Source organism: Camelus bactrianus, chromosome 7 (assembly GCF_048773025.1).
Source record: "Camelus bactrianus isolate YW-2024 breed Bactrian camel chromosome 7, ASM4877302v1, whole genome shotgun sequence".
NCBI classification, from domain to species: Eukaryota; Metazoa; Chordata; class Mammalia; order Artiodactyla; family Camelidae; genus Camelus; species Camelus bactrianus.
In genome coordinates, this window is record NC_133545.1 from 52,646,909 (window position 1) to 52,671,378 (window position 24,470).

Below are 24,470 nucleotides of genomic sequence, written 5' to 3' on the forward strand. Positions count from 1 at the left end.
CGTAACACCTTAAATTCATATACATACAGTCTTCAGTGTGCCTGGGTGTGTGTTAACTTTATTCGATGACTGGAGTCATCACATGCTGAGTTCTAATAAGTATTTAGGAATCTACACTTTATGTGACGAACAAACAACACAATGAACCCATCAAATCGATTTATGTAGACATTGCCTGTGCTTTATTCATGAGAAGGTTGATTTTCTTCCCTAATTATGGAGAATGTGTTTTAGTCCAGGCTCAGTAATCCAGAGAGCCTTCTCCAGCTCCTCCCATACAAGAACGTCCTGCCACCAGCCAAGCAAAGTGGCACATCCATTCACTCAGTGAGAATGTCAGAATTAGACCGCATCCCGACAGCCAGCAAAGCGGATCCTTCCTGGCTTTCATTTTTTGTGCCTGAAGAGAACCCGTTGCAGGGAGTGGGGAGTCCATAAAAGCACCATAAGGAATCCTGTTTTCTTTCCATACGTTTATCAAGAGGCAGAGACCATAAAAGTGTTGCCATCATTCCCATCTCCCTCTGAGGCATAAGGAAGAGCTGTGCCTCTTGATTTAGCATTGCACAGACCACAGGTGCCTTTACAGAGACTTGTGAAACATCAGATCAGCTAGTTTAAAGGTTTGATTAGGAAAACCGTTTCCATTTGTACCCCACATTATCATTATTATTATTATTATTATTATTATTATTATTATTATTATTATTATTATTATTATTATTATTATTATCATCCTTATTTGGCTGCATGTCACGTGTGAGAGTGGGAACTGTCAGAAATGTGAGAAACCAAAGGCTTCCATTAAGAGAAGGATGAGAAAGAGTTTTAGTCAAAGCATCCTGATGTTGGAATTAACCAAATCTAAGAACCGAAGAGAATTTACTTTGAATCCTTCAGGGTTACCTTACTCTCTAAATACCGCTTGCTAAAATGCAAGTTGGATGAGGTCAGTTCAGAAAAGCTGTTCTCGATCACAAAAAGTGAAGACCTAAGTTGTCAAGCTCATTCTAAATAAAAGAAAGCTAGGTAGTGTTTTTGTTAAGTATCTAAAAATAATTTAAATGCTGTCTTGAACTCTCGTGTAAGTGTTGTTATTATGAATTGCTTAACTGACATCTCAATTATGGCAGCCCTCGGGAATGGTGCTCATTTATACAAAGTCAGTTATATTTAACGACAACCAAAACTACGAACTATGAAATAAAGCTTTTTTTTTTCCCTTGTAACTGTGAAAGTTTTGTATCTCCAAGTACTTCTTCTGTTTATGTCCATTCAGTTGAAGGGAGGGGCGTGGCTCCTAGGGAAAGTGAAACCCACAGTGACTTCTGTTCCTGACTCCTTCTTTACATACCATTTTCTCTTAGTGTGAGGGCTCCTTCTAACTCTCCTACCCAAGTTTTTCATTAAGAAAAAAGCATTTAAGTGAATCATTCTATAAATATTTATATATACCAAGCACTCTTCTAAGCACTGGAAAACAGCAGTGAACAGACAAAAATCCCTGCCCTTATGGGAGTTACATCTTAGAGCACATGAGAAGATGGTGACACAAAATCTAATACGTACATTCTAATGAAAATCAAGGGCAAATTCGATAAATGTTTTTAGTTGTTTTGTCCTTTTTGTGGAATCCCATCTGGGCTCAAAATCATTTGTGTTGCTCCTAAATCTAGTGTGAGGAGACAGACATTAAATAATAAAAATAAGTTAAATATTTGATAATAAGGTGTTATATTCAAAACAGAAGAATGACGGAGGGATGGTGTGTTCAGTTTTAAACTGAATGACTAAGTGAGACTTTATTGTGAAGACAGCATTCATGTAAAGATCTCAAGGATGTCAGTTAACCAGTCATTTTAAATTTGAGTGACTTATCTGAAACTAACTGGGGAATTTTAATAAGTTTCTGAGCAGATAGCCATGTGGAAAACTATAATTAATTAAGTAATTAACTGCTATTCTAATTTATTAATTAACTTGGTAATTTATTAGGCAGACCTGTGGAATCATCTCAGTTTTTGACTATACATGGACATTAAAGAATAAGCTGTGTTAAGGAAAGAAGAGAGAGCTCAGGGCCCTGTAAAGAAACTATCACAATAGAAGGGAAAGAGAAAGAAACTGAGTGAAGACATTGACATTAATCCAAAATGACATTTTCCCGAAGTAATCGGGTTTCTGGCTTTTTTTGTAGTTCCTTACTACCTTCAGAATAATGCCCAGATCTCTTTACTTAGCATTGAAATCCTTTCAAAAATTAGCCTCTTGTTAATTTCTCTAATAGGTGTGTCTGTATTCCAATAAAACTTTATTTACAAAAATAGATGATGTTCCAAAGTTGTCTACAGTCTGCTAGTTGCCTACCCCTTGTCTACTTTATGGGATTCTGCTATTCTTAGCACATGGTTTCCATTCCTTTTTTTTTCCCTGGAGAGGGAGGTAATTAGGCTTATTAATTAATTAATTAATACTTTTTTAACAGAGGTACTGGGGATTGAACCCAGGACCTATGCATTCTAAGCACACACTCTACCACTGAGCTGCATCCTCTCCCCCACATGGCTTCCATTCTGAAAGTTGTCTCAGTAGCATAAGAAACTGCTGAATTTGCAGCCAAGATGACAACATTCCAGGTAGGAGGCTGGAGGAAGAGAAAAAAAGGTTAAAAGTACATGTATCAGCTGTTTCCCCAAATAGAACCTTCTCGTATACCTCACCCCATGTCCGCTTTCATCTCACTGGCCACTTTTTTGTGCAAAGAACCTGAAGAATGTAATTGTTTAGGTGGGTGTGTTTTCATTCAATAAAGTTAGGGTTCTGTTACCAAAGAAGCAAGAGAGAATGGATATTGAGTGGGTTTCTGGGAATCTCTGTCTTATCCACCAGATTCGTATCACCTGTTGTCAGTTTCCTCATTTTGAAATGGGGGACTGTTAGCACCTCACAGAGTTGCTTCCTGAAGACTGAATGATGTAACACATGAATGTTGTTAGGAGAGTGCCATGCATACTGTAAACCTGACATATTGTTGGAATTAATATTATTTTCATTTTTTGTATGTTTTGATCTTTGTCGTATTTCCAGTGCCTGGAATGGTTTCTGGCACAGAAGAGATCAGTAAACAGTTTTTGGAATGAATAAATGAACAGCCATTATCATCAATTTTGATTTTGCAGTTGTAGGCAACAGAAACTGATTCTCCCCCTTACGCCCTTATTAAAATGATATTACCTGCTTCTAGAAGTGAAAAGATATGGAGAGTCAGGCTCCGACAGGGACAAGTATCCTGTTATTGCTGTAATCATTTAGATACAGCTATTTTCACCCTGTCCTTGAATAACTCCACTTAACATTTAAAGCCCCATGAAACAGAATCTGATGTTACAAATGCGACTGAATCATCTGTCTCCCTTTGGATAGGAGAGAACAGGACACCTTGTTTTATCATCCTACCAAAATGTCATGTAACTGGATAGAAGCAAAGAATTAGGATGAAATCAACGTGAAGAATGGAATCAGCAGGAAGAAACTGGGTGGAAAACACAAAGAGATATCCATCACATGTTTTCATTTCTTTTCGTTGGCATTGCTTCTACAAAGTCATGGCTGTGATGTAGGAGCAGCCCCTGGGAAGAAGAAAAGACCTAGCAATTTGGCCTCTGCTAATGCATCAGTAGCAGACTATCACCTTGTAAAACTGACTGCAGGAAACGTAAGCAGATGAACCAACAAGAAGAGGTGTTTGTGTGTGTGTGTGTTTTTAGTCAAAGTCAACAGAACAGTTAGGTCGTTTGGTTGATTGTGGAGAACAGTGGAGAGATACTGAAGAAGGTTTAGGCTAATGCCAAATATAGGTACCTCGCCTTTAGGTAATGGCATTTATATACATAAGCCTTCCAGTCATACAGTTTCATAAACTATCCAAGTAAGTTGTTTCTAAATGCTTCAATTTCTATAACAATTGCAGTGTCAGTCTGCTTGGTTACTGAGCAATTGATTACTGTCTCTGATAAAAAATTGAAACCAGATGGTTTTTCATTTTGTTTGCCTCTATAGGTGTAGCAATGAATGTAGGTCCATGACAACCTAGGGGTTTATTTTTAAGCATGATTCACAGTAGTTCCATCTACTATCATTATGAAAGTCTGTCAGGCATTTGGAATTGCTTTAATTTGGTAAACTTTACTGGGATTTTTACAGATGGTAAAATGAAAATTATTCTCTTTGTTTTATTGCTAGAAAATCCCAATTTATTTAACTCCCCAAATTGATTTGCATAGTTGCAAATATACGTGCTACCACTGATGAACATTCCAGACCATTGTTGGAAAGCTGGTTGGACTAATGGATTGTATGTGCAGGGAACTCTAGAGCTTATTTACCTATCTTTAATGACTTCAGGGGGCGGGGGGTGGGAAGGGACAGACTGGGATTTCAAAATGTAGAATAGATAAACAAGATTATACTGTATAGCACAGGGAAATATATACAAGATGTTATGGTAGCTCACAGAGAAAAATATGTGACAATGAATATATATATGTTCATGTATAACTGAAAAATTGTGCTCTTCTCTGGAATTTGACACAGCATTGTAAAATGATTATAACTCAATAAAAATGTTAAAAAAAAACAACTCGGGTCTAGTTATCTATCATTTGTTTAGGTATTAAATAAATGATACATTTTTGACTGGTAAAAATGACACCCTTGTTTGCTGGTGAAATGTAGAGTTCATAAAACTGAACCAAAAAAACCCAAAAAAAACCTCCTTGTATTAAGTAGACCTTACACAATTATCTTTACACTTTGTATTTTTAATCATATTTTTTCTAGGATTTGGCATTAGGAAATATATATGATAGTGCCATTAAAGAGTGAACAATTAAAGATGGAGTATTATGCAAAATAGAATAGCTTTAAAATATATTATTTAGGAATTAAAAATCTTTAACATTCTATAACTTACCATTTTTTTCTTTTTAATAATGCTAATCTTTTGATCTTTATGTTTTTCTTTCTGCAGTCCTTTAAGACCTTATTGAAACTACAAACTCATGTCCACAGTGGTTTCCTGTTGACAGCTTGCATATTTTGAAAGCTTGAGGTATTTTATAATGAGACATACCATGTGGAAACTTTGAAGCATAGAATTCTGCCAAACTTCTGAAGAAAGAATTCCTCACCTGGTATGTAAGAGAACTCCCCACCGCCACCATGACAAACCAGGAAAAGTGGGCCCACCTCAGCCCCTCAGAATTTTCTCAGCTTCAGAAATATGCTGAGTGTAAGTATTTGTATTGATAATATGATTTTATATGGCATTTGCATTAAAAAGTATTTACTTACCAAAACAGATTAGAGATCCTGTTTAATAAATATAGGAATGTCTTTTGTATTTGCAAGTAATTGGATTTGAGACTCCTCCTTTGGCATGAAAAAAAAGGAAAAGGTAAACTTAAACATCAAGTCTAGAAGAAAAAGAACTAGGCTGATAGATGCAAAACTAAACTTGGAAACACTCCAGCTGTAATAGATGTGAAGCAAAGGGCAAGACAGCTTGGGAGAGTGGAGACGGGTGATACTGTCAGAGAGGAGGATAAATGGAAGTCAAAGGGAGAGTGAGATTTTTCTTTTCCTGTTTGTTAGTGTAACATTTCAGAAGGACTGGGGGCTGGCGGTATGGAGTCCTAGTTGCATCATGGAGTTGAAATTAGAGGTGGTAAAAGAAAGAGGTGTCAGGACGTTACACCAACTCATTTAGTGTGTGCACTTGTACAAAAGAAAGGCCATGGTGATTCGCTTTACAGTATGTGACTTTTACATATAGTAAGTTTCTTTACATGCAAACCATTAAATTTGATTCATAAGAAGTTGTTTTTGCCATGGATTTTGAAAAAACATGTCTGTTTCACAAGCTGTATTTTGAATCTAAATGGATAGCAACCGTGTCAGTCAAGGTGTTGAAGAGAGAACACGAAGCAACTAATAAAGAGGGGGCAGCAAAAGGCTGGGAACATGATGAACACAGGAAGTAACCATGAAGGTGGGAGAGAATGAAACTCAAGATGTGGGAAGCGAAAAAGAACCAATAGCCCCCGGTAGTAAAAGGGGCAAGAACTGAAGCAGCTGGAGATGCGTATGCAGAGAGGAATCGTGGCGAGGAGGGCAGACAAGTCAGGAGTGGTCTGAGTCACATTATGAAGGAGAGAAAGATAAGGATTAAACACAAAAGCGGGGTTTGGAATAACAAGAAATATAGGTGAATGAATAATAACACTCACATTTAGAGGGCACGTATTTTAAGACAGGAACATTAGTAAACACTTAGTGTACATTACCTGAACAGGCCAATTTCATAGGTTTCCCCAAACAGCCTAACTCGAGGGCTGAGGTGTTCTGGGCGAGGTTGTGCGAATGCTGGTGGGTATTTGCATGGAAGATGCAAATCCATAGAAGAACCGTGAATTTTCTCAGTCAGTGGTAATAAAAATACAACAAGTATCACAGGGAGAGGAGAGAGTCAGAAATTGTTGACCTCAAAATGTGGTCCTCAAACTGAAAAACGGTTTTGAGCCACTGAAAGCATGATTCACGTACTTACTGCATGAGGAAAATTTAGCCTAAGATGGCTGAACTCTTGTCTGCGTGTATGCACTCAATGGTTTCTACACTGAGTAAAAAATGATTTACCCATGTTTTCCACTTTCTATATGCTCTTTGCTGTGGTGTCATATCCAGTGATCCAGTGTTTCCGAGCATCTTCTTTAGGGAGGGTACTCTGCTTAGAACTGCAGGAAATGCAAAAATGAACTGATACGGACCATCTCGTCTCAGAATTTACAGTTTATGAAGGCTAGAAATTAATGGATAAATACCTGTATCTACAGAAAATATTCCAAGTGCCACAAGCAAAGTTTAGGGTTCTGGAGGGCTTTAGTATATACAGCTAGAGATGAAGAAAGAGAAGTCTTCATGGAGGAAATAAGATTTGAAATGGATCTTAAAAAATAGTTTTAAGGGAAATGGAAAAAAATTGATATGGATTAAAAAAAATTCAGCATGTGTTTGAAAAAGTGAGATGACCCACATTTAGCCGCACTGCAAATGAAGGAAGTAAGTGGAGCTAAGGCTGTGAAAATGAGATGGAATTAAAATATATGATGCTTAACGTGAGTGAGGCAGTGAAGAGTAATCATGGGGGACTAGGGGTAGGGTGACGTCAACGGGGATGCTAGGCTCTGAGAAGCTTAGTTTGCAAACATGGTACTGGACTATGGTAATAGAGAGAGATGGAAGTCAGGCCAGTGGGCTGTTGGAAAAATGTGGATGGTGAAAGATGATGAGAAAAGCATAGATTCTGATATTGTAGCATTAAAACGAACAGAGGAAAGCTTGGGCGGTAATAAAATATGAGAATTGAGAGAGACAGAAGGAGGGCGGGAGAGAGAGACAGAGGAGTTATAAAATTTAGCCCTAAGATTGGACTTGGAGGACAGGAGAGTTTGGTGACATAATCTCCCAAAGAAGGTAAACATAATAGCTTGGTTGAAGTTACGTTGAACTTAGCTGGATTATTAAGGTATATTTTCCAGTGTTTGGGTATTATAGGAAATATACCTATGGAAGCATTTGTATAAAACAGATAAATTATTGTGATGATAGCTACATGATCATTTAGAATAACTTTGGCTCAGATATTCAAATTCCATTTGCATTGGTAAATAGAATTTAATAATTAAGTATTAAAAATATTATAGGCTGCTACTTTTATTGGCTAAGGAATATGGGAGTATGTTTAATTATATCCTTAAAATGCTTGATTTAGTAATAAATTTGTGGAAATACCTAAGACAAGTGGTAATAAAAATTGTCATAAATGTATAAGTTGTAACATTGAGACAAAGATTAGTGAGCACTCAATACATGGGTAGTGAGCAGTGACATGGTGAGTATACGCATTATTGAAATGGATTTTATCAGAAGACAAATTAACTGATTAACTGTGAATGAAATAAATAGTGTGTATTCAATGATCATTAGACTTGCTACTCTTTTTTAAATAACCAAGACAACAATGAAAAGTGCTATACTTAATCCTCCAGGAAGTTTCCTGTGTAATTGAAAAGCAAAAAATATTTAAATTAGGATGTATTGTTGTGTAATAAATTGCCATTGTCAACACATAACTGAAAACAAACTTATTATCCTGAAGGTTATAAAAGTAGTGAATCTTCTATGCTATTCAGTACTTGCGGTCAGCTTATCAGCATCATTTAAGGATCAGATTTTTTCATGTTGCAATGCAATGTTGGCAAAGTGACATTCCCATAGTTTATTAGAAAAGTGATATATTGCATTTGCTTTCTTGATTTTAATTGCTTAATAACTTTCAATAAGAAATTGTTTATATGTATTCAATCACTAAATTCAAGGAAGTTACTGATTTAAATTTAAATTTGCAGCATGCTATAAAATTATATTTGATATATATCAAATAAGTGTTTTATATGTTTTGGGGGGATGTGGTAAGAATGTGGAATTCTTGATGATGGATTAGCTCCTGGACTCCCTACCCCAGCAAAACCAGATAGTCAGTGTTGGACCTAGATAGTACCATGAAGATCTTTTCCTCAAGTTGTTTGATGTTGAGTTCTCTCCACAATCCCCGTAATATATCCTGTGTCTTACTCTGTTCGGGCTGCTGTAACAGTGTGCCACAGACTGGGTGACCTATAAACAATAGAAATTCATTTCCCATCGTTCTGGAGGCTGGAAGTCTGAGATCAGGGTGCCAGCATGGATTCTGGTAAATTTCTTTTGGGCTGCAAATTGCCACCTTCTCCTTGTAGCTTGTAGCCTCACCTGGTGGAAAGAGCAGGAGAAGGGCTGCAAGCTCTCCTGAGATTCTTATGAAGGCACTAATCCCGTTCATCAGGGCCCCACCCTCAGGACCTCGCCTCGTCCTGTTTACCTCCTAAAGACCCCTCATATTGGGAGGCAGGGCTTCAGCCTGTGCGTTAGGGGAAGTCACAAAGTTTTATTCCATTTCACTCTGCAGCTATAAATGTTATTTCAGCTCCGAGGCTTTTCACATAATTAATTGGGACAGATTAGACTGATGTTGGCACGGCATCTCTGGTTAGACAGCTGGCCCATCAGACAGCTTGTGTTCAAATCCTGGCCTCACCATATTTTAGATTTTGGACTTTGGGTAAGTTACATAGCATCTCTGTGCCCCAATTTTTGTCGTTGAAAAATGAAAAAAAAAAAACAACTATATTGAGTGTTGTAATGATTAATTTGGGTAAGTTAATATACGTCAAGTAATGAGACCAGTGCCTGGCACGTTGCAGGTAATACAGCTGTTTACAATGATTATCTTGATAGGGAGTGAGTGTGTTACGTTGACTGTGTGAACATATTGTTGATGAGTAAGTTAAAAAGTGCCACATTTTGGAGCATTAAGAGCTGGTGTCTTTTTTCTGCTACAAGACCAAATTCTTCCCACAAGGTAGAAGCTTCTGGTGCTATTGGCAGCCTCGATTCTGTGTTGTCCCCACAAATGTTGACGGCAGCTAATGTGAAGCCTGCTGCGGCTGCCTGCAGCATGCTGAGACCATGCTCCTGTTTAGGGTTTCAGGCTGAGTCACTCCACGGGAAGCGTTTCCATTGATATGTGGGAGAGGGGTATAATTTTCTTTTCCACTCTTTGTAAAAAGTCATCCAAACTGTTGTTATAAGATAGAGCGCTCTCACTCCTGCTGTGTAGAGAATTGAGCTTATCACGTTATTAGTCTGTCGGTGCTTCCTGCTGTGGTCTTCAGGCGCAGCAAGGGTTAAGAGACTCTGTCTTTTCATGGCTGACAACATTTTCTATGTAAAATCTACACGGTATTTCCAAGTGGTTCATTATCTGCCCACATGTTGTCATTTAGGATTAGCTTTTTATTTGCTATATTTAAAGTGTGTTATAGAGCATGTAAATTATTTTTGAAAAATACTGTGTTATTACAGAGGGAACACTTCCAAACTTTTATAAATTTCATACTGTTTATAGCAGCTGGCGTTGTAGAGAGTTGCAGAATTACGATGAACTTGTTCTTTTCAGTAAGGACCAGTGTGCCTAATAGTGGAGCTCATGTACAGTTTCCTCCGTTGGAGAGAGGCGCGTCGTATGGCTTAGTGGGAACAGCGTAGGCCTGGCAGGCAGACTAACATTTGACAGTGTTGAACCCCTGCCCTTTCTTGGATTTGCTGGTGGAGGGACCTTGGGAATGTTCTGCACTGCCTACGCCTTAGCTTTCTCACCTGGAAGAGGAGAATTCCACCTCCAAGTGTTGTTGCAGGATTTAATGAGACAGTCATCATCATTATCATAAATAATAGATTTTTAGTACCCTGTTCTGTATAATATGTAAGCATTAATTCATTTAATACTCACAATAAGAAGGGTAGAGCAGATGCTTAGCATGAGTGAGGTCCTGGGTTCAGTCCCCAGTACCCCCATAAAATATATATGCATATGTGTGTGTGTGTGTGTGTGTGTGTGTGTGTGTGTACACTGTGTGAAAAAGTATCCACAATAAGCCCTAGAGGAGCCAGGTATCTTTCAGGCAGATTATCAAAACAATAATAATTCATTTATGTTTCTTATAAAAATTGATGTGTTAATGAATAGGTTGTTAAATCCTGCTTCCAAAGGAGGGAGAACTAGAATGCAGGATTCAGGTCCTCAGATCTCCATCAGCCACAGCCATCTCTCAGCGGGTTTTTGTGTACAGGACAAAGCACAGAAGCGAAGCTCCTGAGTATGGCTTTGGCCCCCACATATCTTTCTGCTCTTTTATCCTGCTGGATTGGACTGGATCCTGTGTGGACCCTAAGAGTCAGATTTCATCATTCTACCCATGCGCCTGTCTCCTGTCTCTGGAACCTCCCCCACTCTTCCTTATGAAAAACGTGGGAGGGAAAAGAGAGGAGGATAAAACCAGGAAGCAACTGCAATATAAGATTTGGTGAAGTTCTTTTCCATATCAAGTAGCTTTCTTGTCCTGGGAAACGCCACCTTCTGGCATGATAATAGAGTTATGTCTAATGAGGCATGTTTTGTGCTTGATCCCTGTATGATGGGATAGAGGGGAGGGAGACAGGAGCCCTCCTCTCCTGTGTGTGTGCAGTTTATTGTTGAGCACGTATAGATACACACCAGCCCTCTTTCTAATTTGTCTTGATGGGATTAGCTTTTAGTTTTGGCCTGTGCCCTGTGTTACATTGGCTTTATTTTGGGAGGTGGCACCACTTAATGTTAATTACTCCCTTTGTAGGGGATGAAAGAATAAATGGCACAGATGTCATTTAGTGTAGTGGCTGAGCACGTAATTCAGTGTTAGGTTAAACCGGGTTTGAGCACCAGTGCTGTGATGTAAATGTCACATTTTTCACCTGTGTCCGAGGGTTGTGACGATGACTAAGTGTGAAGATGCTTATAAAGTGCTCAGGATTCAATACATTATTGTTTTTTTTCCCTGTAATTGAAGTATAGTCGATTTACAATGTCATGTTAATTTCTGGTGTACAGCATGGTGATTCATTTCTACATACATGTATGTATTCCTTTTCATACTCCTTTTCATTATAGGTTATTACAAGATATTGAATGTAGTTCCCTGTGATGTAGCGTAGGACCTTGTTGTTTATTTATTTTATGTATAGCACTTAGTATCAACAAGTCCCCAGTCCCCAGTTTATCCCTTCCCATCCCGTTTCCCCCCTGGTAACCAATAGATTATTATTTTGATGAGGATCATAATGGTGATGACTGAGGTAGTTTAATATCAAATGAGGACTTCTTACTCTTTGATATAAACCTACTCACTTACACTCCGAATGTGGAATGTCTTGGCTTGGCCCTGACACTTGGTCTGAAATTGGAATCTGTGACTCTATTTTAGATGATACGTCTCTCATTTCCGACCCTGTTTCTTCTGCTTCACATTGATTAACTCAGCAGTTCCTGGCTCTGACCCAGATTTTATTTCTGGAATGTATGTTGGCTGCATAATCCCTCTGCCTCGTCTCTGGCGCTGGCTCCTGTTTGTTGTACTGCTTCAGACCGAATTTCCTGTTGGTGGCTTCTCCGGGTTCCTATACCTTAGACTTTTCAATACTTAAATCTTATTAATAGTAAAAGAAAGTAATAACTATGAATGTCTAAATTTCCATTATTTTTGTATTCTAAAAATACATCGTTTTCAGTGATATCTTAAATGTCTATTTTTTCCTACTTTTCAGGCTTGATCCCTGTCTATTAGTTTTATTAAGATTTATGGAAACAAACTTTAATATTAAAGTTAGCACTTCAGTGAAATACTTTGGTCAAGGTGGGCCAAATTAGGCAGCGATCGAGGAATTCACAAAATCTCAGTGGCTTAACAGAATAGAAGTTTATTTCTTGTTCCTGTTGCATTTCTAGATCTGAATCAGCAAATGATTTAATTTTGCATTGTCCTTGATCAGGGCCCAGTTGGACGGAGCAGTCATCAACCTTAAAGATTGGCAGATGCTGCCACAGAGAGAAATGCAGATTTGTGCATTGGGTGCTGGCTCCGAAGGCTTCTCCCTGATGTTGTTAGACTTAACATTTCTTTGGGCTAAACAATCCGTGTGACCCCGTCTAACTTCAAGGGAGTAGAGAGGTGTATTCCTCCCATCTGCCCAGTATCGGGAGAGAAATGAAGTATTTGGTGAAGACTACCATGGTGGACAGTATCCACAAGCAAAATATAACCTGTCATTTACTTTGGAACATTAAGCAAGTCATCCAATCTCTTTAAGCTTCTGTTTATTCATGTTATAAAGTGAAGATAATCCTTCCTACCTATAAGTAATCTCTTACTTTTATTATTAATATTTGTACGACAAGTTATAGCAAAAGTGATCACATATATTCACAATTACTAAATTATATACTTCATCCTTAATTCAGTTAGAGATTAAAAATTGTTATTTACCAGAATTTTCTTAGTTGCCACCATCCACATAATAGCAGGAAGTGCCACACACACACACACACACTCCCACACATACACACACATGCACACAAATACAAGTGTGTAAGATTCAGACTAAAGGAATTTAATTTTACTTATTGGTCATTCAGCCAACAGTATTTAGTACCTTTTACTCTTAGGCGTTATGCTTGGTTCTGTGTAATACGGAAATGAACACATGCTTTTTTCAATCAAAGAGCTTAGACTATTCAGAGATACAAACATGTGGCCAATCTGACTGTTACATATACAAGATTCTTTTTAGTTGAGGTAGAAGTGGCATATAACATTGTATTAGTTTTAGGTGCACAATGTAATGACTTGATATGTATTGCAAATTGATTACCACAATAAATTTAGTTAACATCTATCAGCACAAAGTTATAAATTTTTTTCTTGTGATGAGAACTTTTACTACGCACTCTCTTAGCAACTTTCAAATATACAATACAGTATTGTTTACTAAGTCACATGCTGTACGTGACATTCCTGGGACTTACTTATCTTATAACTGGAAGTTTGTATCTTTTGACCACCTTTATCCGTTTCACTCACCTCCTACCCCTCAACTCAGGCAAACTTCAGTCTGTTCTTTATAAGTTCATTTTTTGTTTTAAGATTCCATGTATCAGTGAGATTACACAGTATTTGTCTTTCTCTTTTCTGTTTTATTTTACTTAGCATAATGCCCTCAAGGGCCGTCTATGTTAAATGGCAGGACGTCCTTCTCATGGCCAAATTTTTTATGTATGTGTGTGTGTGTGTGTGTGTGTATAAAATTTTCTTTCTTTATTCTTTTCTCTCTGGACACTTAAAAAGTTGTTTCCATGTCTTTGCTATTGTACCTGATGCTGCAATGAAAATGAAGGTCCATAAATCCCTTCAGGATATTGATTTTTATTTCTTTCAGAAGTATACTCAGAAGTGGAATTGCTGGAAAATATGATAGATCTATTTTCAATATTTTGAAGAACCTTCCATACTGTTTTCCATAGTGATAGCATCAACTTACATTCCCATGGACAGTGTACAAGGTTCTTGTGCACATCCTTGCCAACACTTGTTACCTCTTATCTTTTTGATGATAACCATTCTGACAGGTGTGAAATGATATTTCATTGTGATTTTGATTTGCATTTTCCTGATGATCAGTGAGGTGAAGCACTTCTCCTGTACCCATTGGTACATAATCTGCAAGCAGGCATCCTTCTTTGAAAGAGTGGGTATTTCAGTTCATAGCCTCTGCACTGTGCCTTGGGGGTTAGACAGTTAACTGATTCTCTGTTACAGACTTGTGGGACCCCTGAACATAAATCCCATGGGACACGAGAGTCAACTAATCAAGGGGTGCGTCCCCTGGTAGCGGCTGCAGAAGCTGGGGCACCGGACGTGTGTGCAGGCTCCTTTCTGGTATATCAGGCCACCTAGGGCGAGGCAGAGAGAGCCAGCAACGGTGATGCCTGCCAGCCTTCCATCTCTGGAGAGCATTGCAGTCAGCCCCTAGATGTGTATTAAATTAGATGCTTGCTTCTCTGGCCACAGCTATTAAGAGTAGCAAATAGTCCTTTTTAATGGAGAGACTAAGCAACTTTCCTACACAAAATGTTGCATACTTTCTCTTGGAAGAAACTATTTTAGTGATTTAAAGTTCTGTATCACTTCATGTGCTCATCGCTGTGATATTGGTCATGTTAATGTCTACCCATATCTGTATCTTTTTATCCATGTACATACGTTTGATAAGCAATACATAATATATTCTCATTTTAAAATCTGAGCATTACAAATTTTAATCTGCTGTCTCTGCACTGGACCTGGGGTCTTAGCCACAGTGAGTCCTTCCTAGTCTGTTAAGAACAGCTTCTCAGTTCCCTATAGCCTTGTGGGTCTCCGGGATACAAGCCCTGTTGGCTTTCGAAGCTGGATGTTGGGGGCCCATCTCTCAGGTGTAAGTATTAAAAATCGGGGTACCATACGTGGGGTCCAAACCCCTCTACTCCTCAGGGAGAAGCTGGGAGTTGTGAGTTCCCTCTTGGTTGTGTGTCACCACAGTAGGGACGGGATTCATGACAAGATTGTGCCTCAGCCTCTCCTGCCTATTTTGGCGTGGGCTGTTTCTTGTTCGCCCCAGGCTTAGGGGTTGCTCACCTAGTTTATAGATTTCTATCAGAGGGAATTGTTCCATATATAGTGGTAGATTTGGTGTGTTCATGGGAGGAGTGAGTTCAGGAAACTCCTGTGTCACCGTCTTGAACCACAGCCTGCGCGAGACTCCTGGAGTGATCTAGCCCTTCCTCGTGTGGGCAGGCTTTGAAAGGGGAATGGAATTTTAATTTTAGTTGTAAGTATTGAATGGGGTTAAAAGAAACAGAGAAACTCCAAATAGATGTCAGAGCATGTGATGGAGACATGGAAGAAAGTGACACGTTAGGGACGAATTGGGAGGATTTTTGGTGTCTACACATATTTGTGTCTGAGCCTGTATGTCTGCACGTGGACAGACCTATCAACACTGAGGACAAGGCTGAGAATTCAGCGACAGTCATAAAATATGGATCCATGAATGTCATGAGTGAAACGTTGTCTATCAATGCATAGTCATCGGGAGAAATTAAAGATATTAACGAAGTAGAAAAAGAGAGAGGCAGAGAGAACGCTTACAAGCTACTCTTTGTAGAGTCTTAGCCATGAGAGGAAAGAGGAAGGCTCATAGGTGAAGCTAATAGGACAGAAGGAGAGGCTTTGCTGTTTCATATAGGCGAGAAAGGCGTGTTTATAGGAGGCAAGTGGGGCAGCAAGTAAAGGGAGAAACTTGGTGACGAGAGATTCTGAGCTTAGGACCAAATTTGGATCTTTGTCTTGGTTTTATTCAACTTTCTTACATCCTTCTCTGCTGTCTATGTTCTGAATATATTAGTTTTGACCATTAACAAGTTGCATAACCTTTCTAAAGTTTAATTTTCTCAACTGTATAATTAAGAAAATAGTAAAGCCTATCTCACAAGAAATGTTGTTCTACTCAAATGAAACAATATGTGTGGAAATGCTTTGTAAACTGCAAACTACCATGTGTAAGTTAATTATTGCCTTTGTTGTTGTCATTATTAGAGTGTTCTGAGTTCTCTCTACTATTTCTTTGCTTTTTCTGTGGTTCAGTATCTCTGCTTCTCCCAAATACACATTTCTTATTTTATTTGTTGAATTTTATAGTTTGCTTTTATGGAGCTATGTGAGAAATACCCTCTTGCTCCTTGTGGCCCAATTTTCTCCTTTTACCTCTTAGATCACAGTTAATCTTCAAATCCTGCAGCCTCTTTCAAAGCCTTGCCTAGGCTTCTTCAGGTGCAAGGATTATTTTCTCCTATCCAAAAAAGTATTTTATAAGGAAGAGCATTGCCAAGATTGTAGAGAGTCTGAGATCTTACCTTGTTTATAATGCAGTAAGTTACATGCTGCTGCTTCATGCAGAGGACACAAGACTCCTGGGTCAGGGAAGAAGGACTATTGATCATGTCACAGAAAACGACATGTACCTCTTGCTTTTCTTGGCTCCCCTACTCTAGTTCCCACAGGAAAACACGAAAAAGGGCCAGATGACCTTTGCACAAGCAGTGAGTTGAGTCATAGGAAGAGAACTTCAAGTTGAGGGAACGTGAATGTTCTATAATAGACAGTAAACAAACCTGCCTTTGGCTCAAGAGAGGGTCACAATCTATATCTCTCAAGGTTCTCACTACAAAGGCATCTTTGAAATAACAGTCTGGGAAAAAAAGGAGTCTGTGCCTCTGCTTGGAAAATCTGCAGAAACATGAAAGGAACAGTGAAAATTGTCTCCAAATAATTATAAGCTTATAATAGTGATTGCCGTCATAATCTGTTGTCCAAAGGTTGATGAAGACACTTATTTTCCCGCCAGGTTGCCTTTCAGTCCACAGGAGCCTCAGATTTGTGCCCAGAAGTCTCCTTGTCTTGGTCTCTGACCCCTCATCTTTACCTGTGCGCTACCACCTGGTTTTCAGGTCCATCCTATTTGTACCCTACATGTTCCACGTAGATGGAGACTCACCTACTTTTCTATATTTGTCCAGGGAGGATGAAGGGGAATCCATTTAGTTACTGGTATTTTAGAGCCTACCATGAAAAACAGGCTTAATTCATTAAAAAAAAGCAAATCTCTTTACAAAACGGACATTTACACACACACACACACACACACACACACACACACACACACACACACACACACACACACACACACACACACACACACCCCTATACATCCTTATTATAGAATGAATGCAGAAAGGATCTGGGGAAGGGGGACAAATAGCTCCACTCCAGGCAGAGTCTACCCTGTTGCAGAATGCTTCAGAAACTCCTTGGAACTGAATGAATATTGAGGAAGCTGGTGACTTCCTGCCTCACATCATAAGTGCCTTTGAAGCACAACGTGTTACTCTTTGGGCTTCTGCAGCTGCCAAATGATAAATGGCTCCTATACCTTTTTAAGGCTTTGTTTCTCACTAGCTTAGGATAATTTACTGCCTCTTGAAACCTACCCCAAACTGAAGACAGTGGGAAACCTGAGCTCTCACATAAAACAAAATAAAATAAAATCAAGGAAAGAGTAAAATGCCAGTAGCCACAGCTTTGACTTGGACAGGAGAGTTCCCCAGATGTTTACAAAATTCTGCCAAATGCTTCTGGTTTATATCAGAAATGGGTATCAGAGGTTAGTCATGATATTTTAAAAATTCTGCCAAATTAGAAGTCTTCCTCTCGAAATGCACTCTTAAAAGGTCTGCCCTAGTTAGAAGGTATTCAAAGACGTAGACTATAGTGAAAGGAATCCCATAGCATGGAACAGAGGATTTATTCTGATTATTGGTGGGATATGCTTCGATGTGATTACTAAAATAGCCTATTACCAATAGCAAATTAACTGGTTATTTTGGGAAAATACTCATAAACTTTTTAAAACTTATAAGCCAGAGTGATTTTAAATAAACCTTTCTGGGAGGGCACATTTTCCCTTCCACTCCCATCATACTTACTTCACAGGTGCCAGAATTAAAAAAAAAAAAAATTAAATGTCTGAAACATCTTGGGCTCTTCTGGGCCAGAAAACCTGCACTGTGATGATCTCTAGTCTCTTTTCTCTTCCTGGTGTCAAGGACATCAGACATTGCTCTCAGCGTCTCCGGGAAGTATCTCTGAAGCAGCAATTACTGCTTCCACAAGCCATTTATGAGGCACGACTATGTGGTACCCCTCCATTTAATGATAATTTCGCCATTTCCAAAGTTACTGTACGGGAAGGGAGCCTTTTGGAACTCTTCCCTCTTCCCCCCGTTGGCAGCCATCATCATCGTGTTGAGTCCTGTGCTAATTTTCCTTGTATTACCTATCTCCCGGTCTAATTAAAAAAGAAAAAAGTAGAGTTGAGAAGTTAAAAAACAACACAAAACATTAACTCAAGAGTTCCTTAATGTAATCCCTCAAGAATTCTTCTTGGAGGAGCAGACATTCCTAAATTGATCATTGATAAAATTCCTCGTGCCCTGTAATTTCATATTGTGCCAATGTTTCTGCGTCCACATTCCACATAAAATGAGAGAACTCTTTCTCCTAACTTGTAGTTTCCCTTTTAGCTATTCTTTCAGGTCCTTGGGTATCTGACCATTTTCGGCGTCAAAAGAAGTTTGTACTATGCGTTTGGCTCCTTTTCACTGCAGTCTGTAGACTGAGACATTTGAAACTGCTCTTGTGATGTTTTTGACTTCTAGCTGACCATACAAGTTGACACAAAGGGAACATGGGAAGATGCCAGACCTCTCCTGTAAGAGGTAAAGAATAGGTTGATAACCTAAAAGAAATTGGAAGTGACCTTAGTTAGCAACATTAGTCTGGTTACACGTGCTGGGTCCACATGCACCGTTTTTCTGACTTCCTCATTCTGCTCTGGAAACTTCAGGGGCTTATCAGTGCAGTCAGCCCAGGTGCATATAACGGCACTCTTAGACCACAGGGAGTATGTCAGTAGTCTAGGGGAAATGTGGACAGTAATGCCCAGAGATAAGCCAAATAATAATAGTCTCCTGAGATGCTGTCTTGAATTCTTCTCTGTCTGTGCAGACACCTTAGGCTGCTGAAACTGCTTTCAGAGTATTGCAAGATGGTAGCTCCAAAAGGGCTCGATGGTAGGAAGCACAGCCAGATCCAGTAGGATGGAATTTTGTCCAACTCAATGCCAGAATCCATTGGAAACATAATTTACCAGCCTGTGTATGCTACACATTCCCCCCGACTGCACTGGTAGCAGTAGGTAGGGTGCCCTTTTGAAGGGGATCTGAAGGGGCACTTGCCCATGGTGTCACTTCTACTCATGTGGTGAGGATTGGAAATACTTTCTCCAGCCACCTGAAGTGTCCACCGGCATCTCAGCTCTCAATCAGACATATCTTATGAGTTGATGTATGACCCTTGCTTTTTCAACTAGTTTCCTGGGGTTTTTTTGTTTCTATTTTTTTCTGGTTCTCTATGATTTTTCTTGATTCCCCCTTGAATTAATAAAAACCAGAGATACCCAGACATCTTAGGGAGATTGATGGCTGGCAGAGCTTGGCGCTGGGCTATATAATTGCTCCTACCAGACCTTGGATGTGTCTTAAATGGTATTCTTTTCTTAAGCCCTCCTCTCTAACATATTTTGTAAAAAAAACTTTCTAGCGTATCACACAATTGCATCTATTTTATCTTCTTTTGCCCAGGTGATCAAAAACAGCATAAAGTATCTTAGCATTTCTTAACTGAATGAAAATTTGCTTTCTAAACTACTAATAGCACAGAGCTCAGTACACAGAGATGCTGCCACTTTCTCCAGTTCTCTCCAGATTCTCTCCCACATATACATTATCTGTCTAGCTAGCTATCTAGTAATCTATCTGTTTATCTATCTGTCTGTCTATCTATGCTCCACACAATATAGCTTGGTCTTGACTTTGGAGTAGAAACAGCATTCTCAAAGCTTATGTTTCTTCCTCAGGTCCACTGCAGAGTCCAGGATGTCTCCATGTTTTCAGTGCCTTTCTCCTAAAATGCTCTATGTCTCTCTACTGTCAGTTTAAATGCCACAGTGGAAGCTTCTGGAACTTTCTATGGTATCCCTGGATGTAGGTTAGACCATTCTACAGGTCAGAAGTCCTGGGCAATGCCTTCTCCAACAGTTCTCATGCCGTTACTCCATAAAATGTTTAAGGGGTGTTCAGGAACAGTCCATGCTTCACAAAGATTGTTTTACCATAAGTATCTGATCGAAAACATACCTAGAGTACAAAGTATGAGGCAAAACACTTGTACATCCGTTCTGCCCTTTCTTCTCCTGTTTTCCTTCCTCTCTCTTTTTGTAGCCCTTTGCAAGTGTCTTGGCTCCATCCTGCCTGAGTTCCACAGGATCAAAGCTGGCAAAATCATTATTTTGGTGTCCTATGTCGTCATGATCAGCTATTATTCATGGTTTCATCCCATGAGGGCAAAAGATAGCTCATGGCAGACTTTGGCTCTCTTTGTGAGTATTCAGAGTGGTGTGCTTTTAAAGCAAGCCAAATGTTTGCATGCTGGTACTTATTATCCCTCACATGGCATCTTGGATGGCAAATATAATAAACTCTCTGATACTTATGAAGAGTTTATCAAGAGTTTGTTATAAGTTACATTTTTCTATGTACCTATGCTTTAAGGGGGAGGAATAGCTCAAGTGGTAGAGCACATGCTTAGCAAGCATGAGGTCCCGGGTTCAATCCCCAGTATGTACCTCCTCTAAGAGTAATAAATAAATCTAATTACCTCCCCCCACCAAAAAAAGAAAAGCCATCTAAGTACCTATGCTTTAACTGTATTGACGTATTTAATCTCTGAAGCAACTCTAAGAGGCCAGTAATTATTATGATTATCTCCATTTTACATATGAGGAAGTGGAAGCCCAGAGAAATTGAATAACTTACCTAAGGTCATAGAGATAGTAAATTAAAAAATCGTAGTTCGAATCAGGTAGACTGTTTCTTGGATCCATGCACTTAATCACTCTGCTATACTGATTCTCTATATCTTATGCTTTGGGTGATCATTAGTTCAACAAACAAAATATAAACAAACAAATCACTCCAACAGGAATGGTAATAGGAAGGGAAAAATGAATAGAGAGACTAGGAAGTTCAAATTATTCATAGAGGATACGCATGTTTACTATGACTAGGAAGACGAAATATAAAGTATGGTATTTCTTGGAAGATGCTGGGCTGAGAAATGGATCATTTTCCAAGTGTTTTCAGTGTATCTTTTAAAGGCAGCCTTGAGATAGCTCTGATGGGCAGGGAGTTGGAGTTGCTTTGAAAGCTTTAAGAGACTCAGGGAAAAATCAGAGATTATGCGCAGAAGGTTCTGTGAAGAAGATACTTTTCTCCTAGGCAGAATCCATTTCCAGGCTTTAGTAGGAAGAAGCCTGATGAGGTCAGCCAAGTTGTTTGAGTAAGCATTTAAAGGCTTGGCTCATTTTTACTGCAAGTTTACCACTGCTGCTCTGTGCAAGCCCTGAGCAGTGCAGGCAAAATCAAATAGACTGCCTCAGGCAGCGGCAGTAACAAGAAGTGCTGAAGGGATAATCCAGTAAGTGGGCAAAGGGAAGTTTGCAATTGGAGAGTTAATGCAATTGACAACAATGAAATGAATTAGTCAGGAAGCCCAGGATACCTCTGTATTTGTGTACCCTCTGTCCTTCACCTCACAGTGTATCCTTGGCTGATAGAATGTAGAGATTCAAGAGTTCAGCTATGTTTTTGTTCTTAGTAGGTAGGGATTCAGTTATAGTTTTATTTTGAATAGAGAGTTGATTTTAAGGAAAGGGGAGATTGCCTGGATCATTTGTTTAACTTGTGAACCTTTTAATTTGTGTTTTTGGAGAGTGGGGGCAGTGCCTTCTTAGGCAGTAGCCAGTGAACACCCTAACTGAAACCCCATCCTGCTCTAGAGAGGAGCTCTTCAGTTCAAGCCCATTGGGCACCATGTGTTTCCCGCCACTCAGGGACACATGCAGAACAATAGCTGAATGAATGCTCTGTAACATCTCTGCTTACCTGGTACCTAATTTCCTTGTTTGTTTTGAATTTATATGTCCATTAAACAGGCTGTTTCTGTTGAGACTGAGCCATGTGGAACAGGTCATTTATTTTGAGAGTCAAAAGTCTAAAATTTATGATTTTATAATCAATAAAAATAGACTCCTAAGTCATGTTTTATATAACTTTGTAATATGACCTTGAATGACAGACTAAATCAATTTAGTAACTTTAGAAAAGCTAAGTGCAAATAAACTTAATATGTCTAATCTCTGGTGTAATTCACCTTGGTTATGACACATCAAACCAAATAACGAATTTCTCCAAGTCTAGGCCAGTGAAGAAACTTTTGAGGATCTTAATAGTTCTTTAGCCGTTATAATGTAGCTTTCTGAATTCTGATGAGTAATGAAGATATTTGGCTACTAATTTTCTTCTCCAAAATAACTAAATTTGACCCCTCGTTCATCCTTTCTTTTTTTTCAGCCTGTATTCTCTCTTCATTCTATTGCACTCCTATTTTTTCCCCCTCTAACACTATATTTTTCTTTATCATAGTCCTGAGAGAGAAAAAAATAGTATCCCAATTGGCAACAACAGAATTATTATGTTCTCTAACAGGGAATCTTACTTAATTGATCACTTGCTATTTATTTAGGGAGAAAAAAATGAGAAAAAGATTATGCATCTAAAAGAAAAGTCAGTGGGGACACAGGTTATGCCAATACAGATTGATGAGTAAGGACAATTAAATAAATTTGATTTTTAAAAGCCATATATATTCTTTGCAGGTAATCTGCAAAGTGTAGAGAAACAGGGAATAAATTTATTATCTTTAGTTTCACTTCCTTCTTGATTGTTAATTAAGAATGTTTTTGTTATTCTAGTTATTTTTGTGAGAGTTGCTTGTTGGGGGTAATTGATTTTAAATATTGCTTTTTTTTCTCAGTTAAAAAAATCATGATTTTTTGAATTTATCTCTGACATTGTAAAGCATAGTCAACTTTTTAAGTTCTCTCAGTTGAAATTATCTAAAATATAAAACCTTCTATGTCCTTGTAACTTTTTACCTTTAATAAGATACTATAATAACCATGCTTTCCCCCATCTAAAGACTAATTTCTGACACAGCAAAAAAAAAATACTGTATTTGGTATACCAGAGGTAAATTTTTTAATTGAGAAAACATTTTTGAAATCTGCTGGTTTAGAATAAAACATTGTAATTGAAGACACAAGAAATGAGAATCAATAAATATTAAATGTTGTAGCTTATCTACATATTTCAATATTCTATCCATTACTTTAGTCATTTTTTTCTACTTAACTTAACTTTAGTTTGTACTGAGATCTCATGGCTTCCTCAATTAGATTTTTGAACAGTTTTTTTTTTCACTTTTCTTTTAATATACAAAGATATTTTAGGCTCTATACTTGTATGAAATAAGTAGATATAAATTTCACTCTTAAATTGTGAAATAAGTTGTTCACAATTGTTGACAAAAATTAATCAGTCGATATGAAAAAGAAGTGGAAATTTTTACTCCAGCCACACTGAGGATTGTAGGGAGTAGCATCTCAGAAAGCTCCAAGAGCTGTCCTGCCCATTAGTAGTAAAAGCACGGTTATAAAAGTTTTTTGAAACAGAGGGCAGTACATTAAATGATGTATATTGACAGTTTACACAATCCAGATCTGCAGGTGCACAGTGGTGGGTCATTGTGACCTCTTACAAGATCAAGAAGGAGGGGTATCTTTTAAGGAGCTGTCTCGCTGATGCTAGGAGAACGTTGCTCTTTCTGACTGAGCAGGTGTATCTGCCGATGGGCAGATAATGCAGATACACAATGCGCGGTAGAGGGGAAAGAGGAGGCCAGAGGGCAGAGAAAATTTTTTCATGTTTAATTTTACTTGTCTTGCCATAAAACATGAATTTTATCTCACACAAACTTTTACTTTAATTCCATCAACTCTTGCATTCCTAACTATAGACATATAGTTGGGACGCCATCAGTAGATTTGGTTTTACAATGCTGAGTAGGGGAAGTGTTCCCAGCCACAATTAAGATCTGTTTCCATAAAACATTCAGGTAAAGCCTGTTTAAATGAAAGGATTTTTATAAATCTCTTACATTTCTTTTTTTTTTCAATCTTATTATAACCCACATCAGAGCTTCACCAGTGGGTTTTGTGCCACAGTGCATGTCTCTTGTATCAAGTCCTGGAAACACCCTTTTTTCCTCCACCTGGGGACCATTTTACTCATGTTAGGTAGTTAGATGAGTGGGAACACGAGGCAGATA

The 24,470-nt window shown here is 38.5% G+C and overlaps 1 protein-coding gene across 3 annotated transcripts in view; it reads left to right on the top strand.

The window, feature by feature from the left end:
* The window catches only part of DGKB (diacylglycerol kinase beta), a 587,707-nt gene that overhangs the window by 48,870 nt on the left and 514,367 nt on the right, over positions 1-24,470 (top strand). For all 3 annotated transcript variants that reach the window (XM_074367408.1, XM_074367407.1, XM_074367409.1), the window contains exon 2: positions 5,030-5,290. In XM_074367408.1, coding sequence (XP_074223509.1) covers positions 5,221-5,290 — 70 coding nt within the window. In that variant the 5' untranslated portion in view covers positions 5,030-5,220. The remainder of the gene's footprint in view (positions 1-5,029; positions 5,291-24,470) is intronic.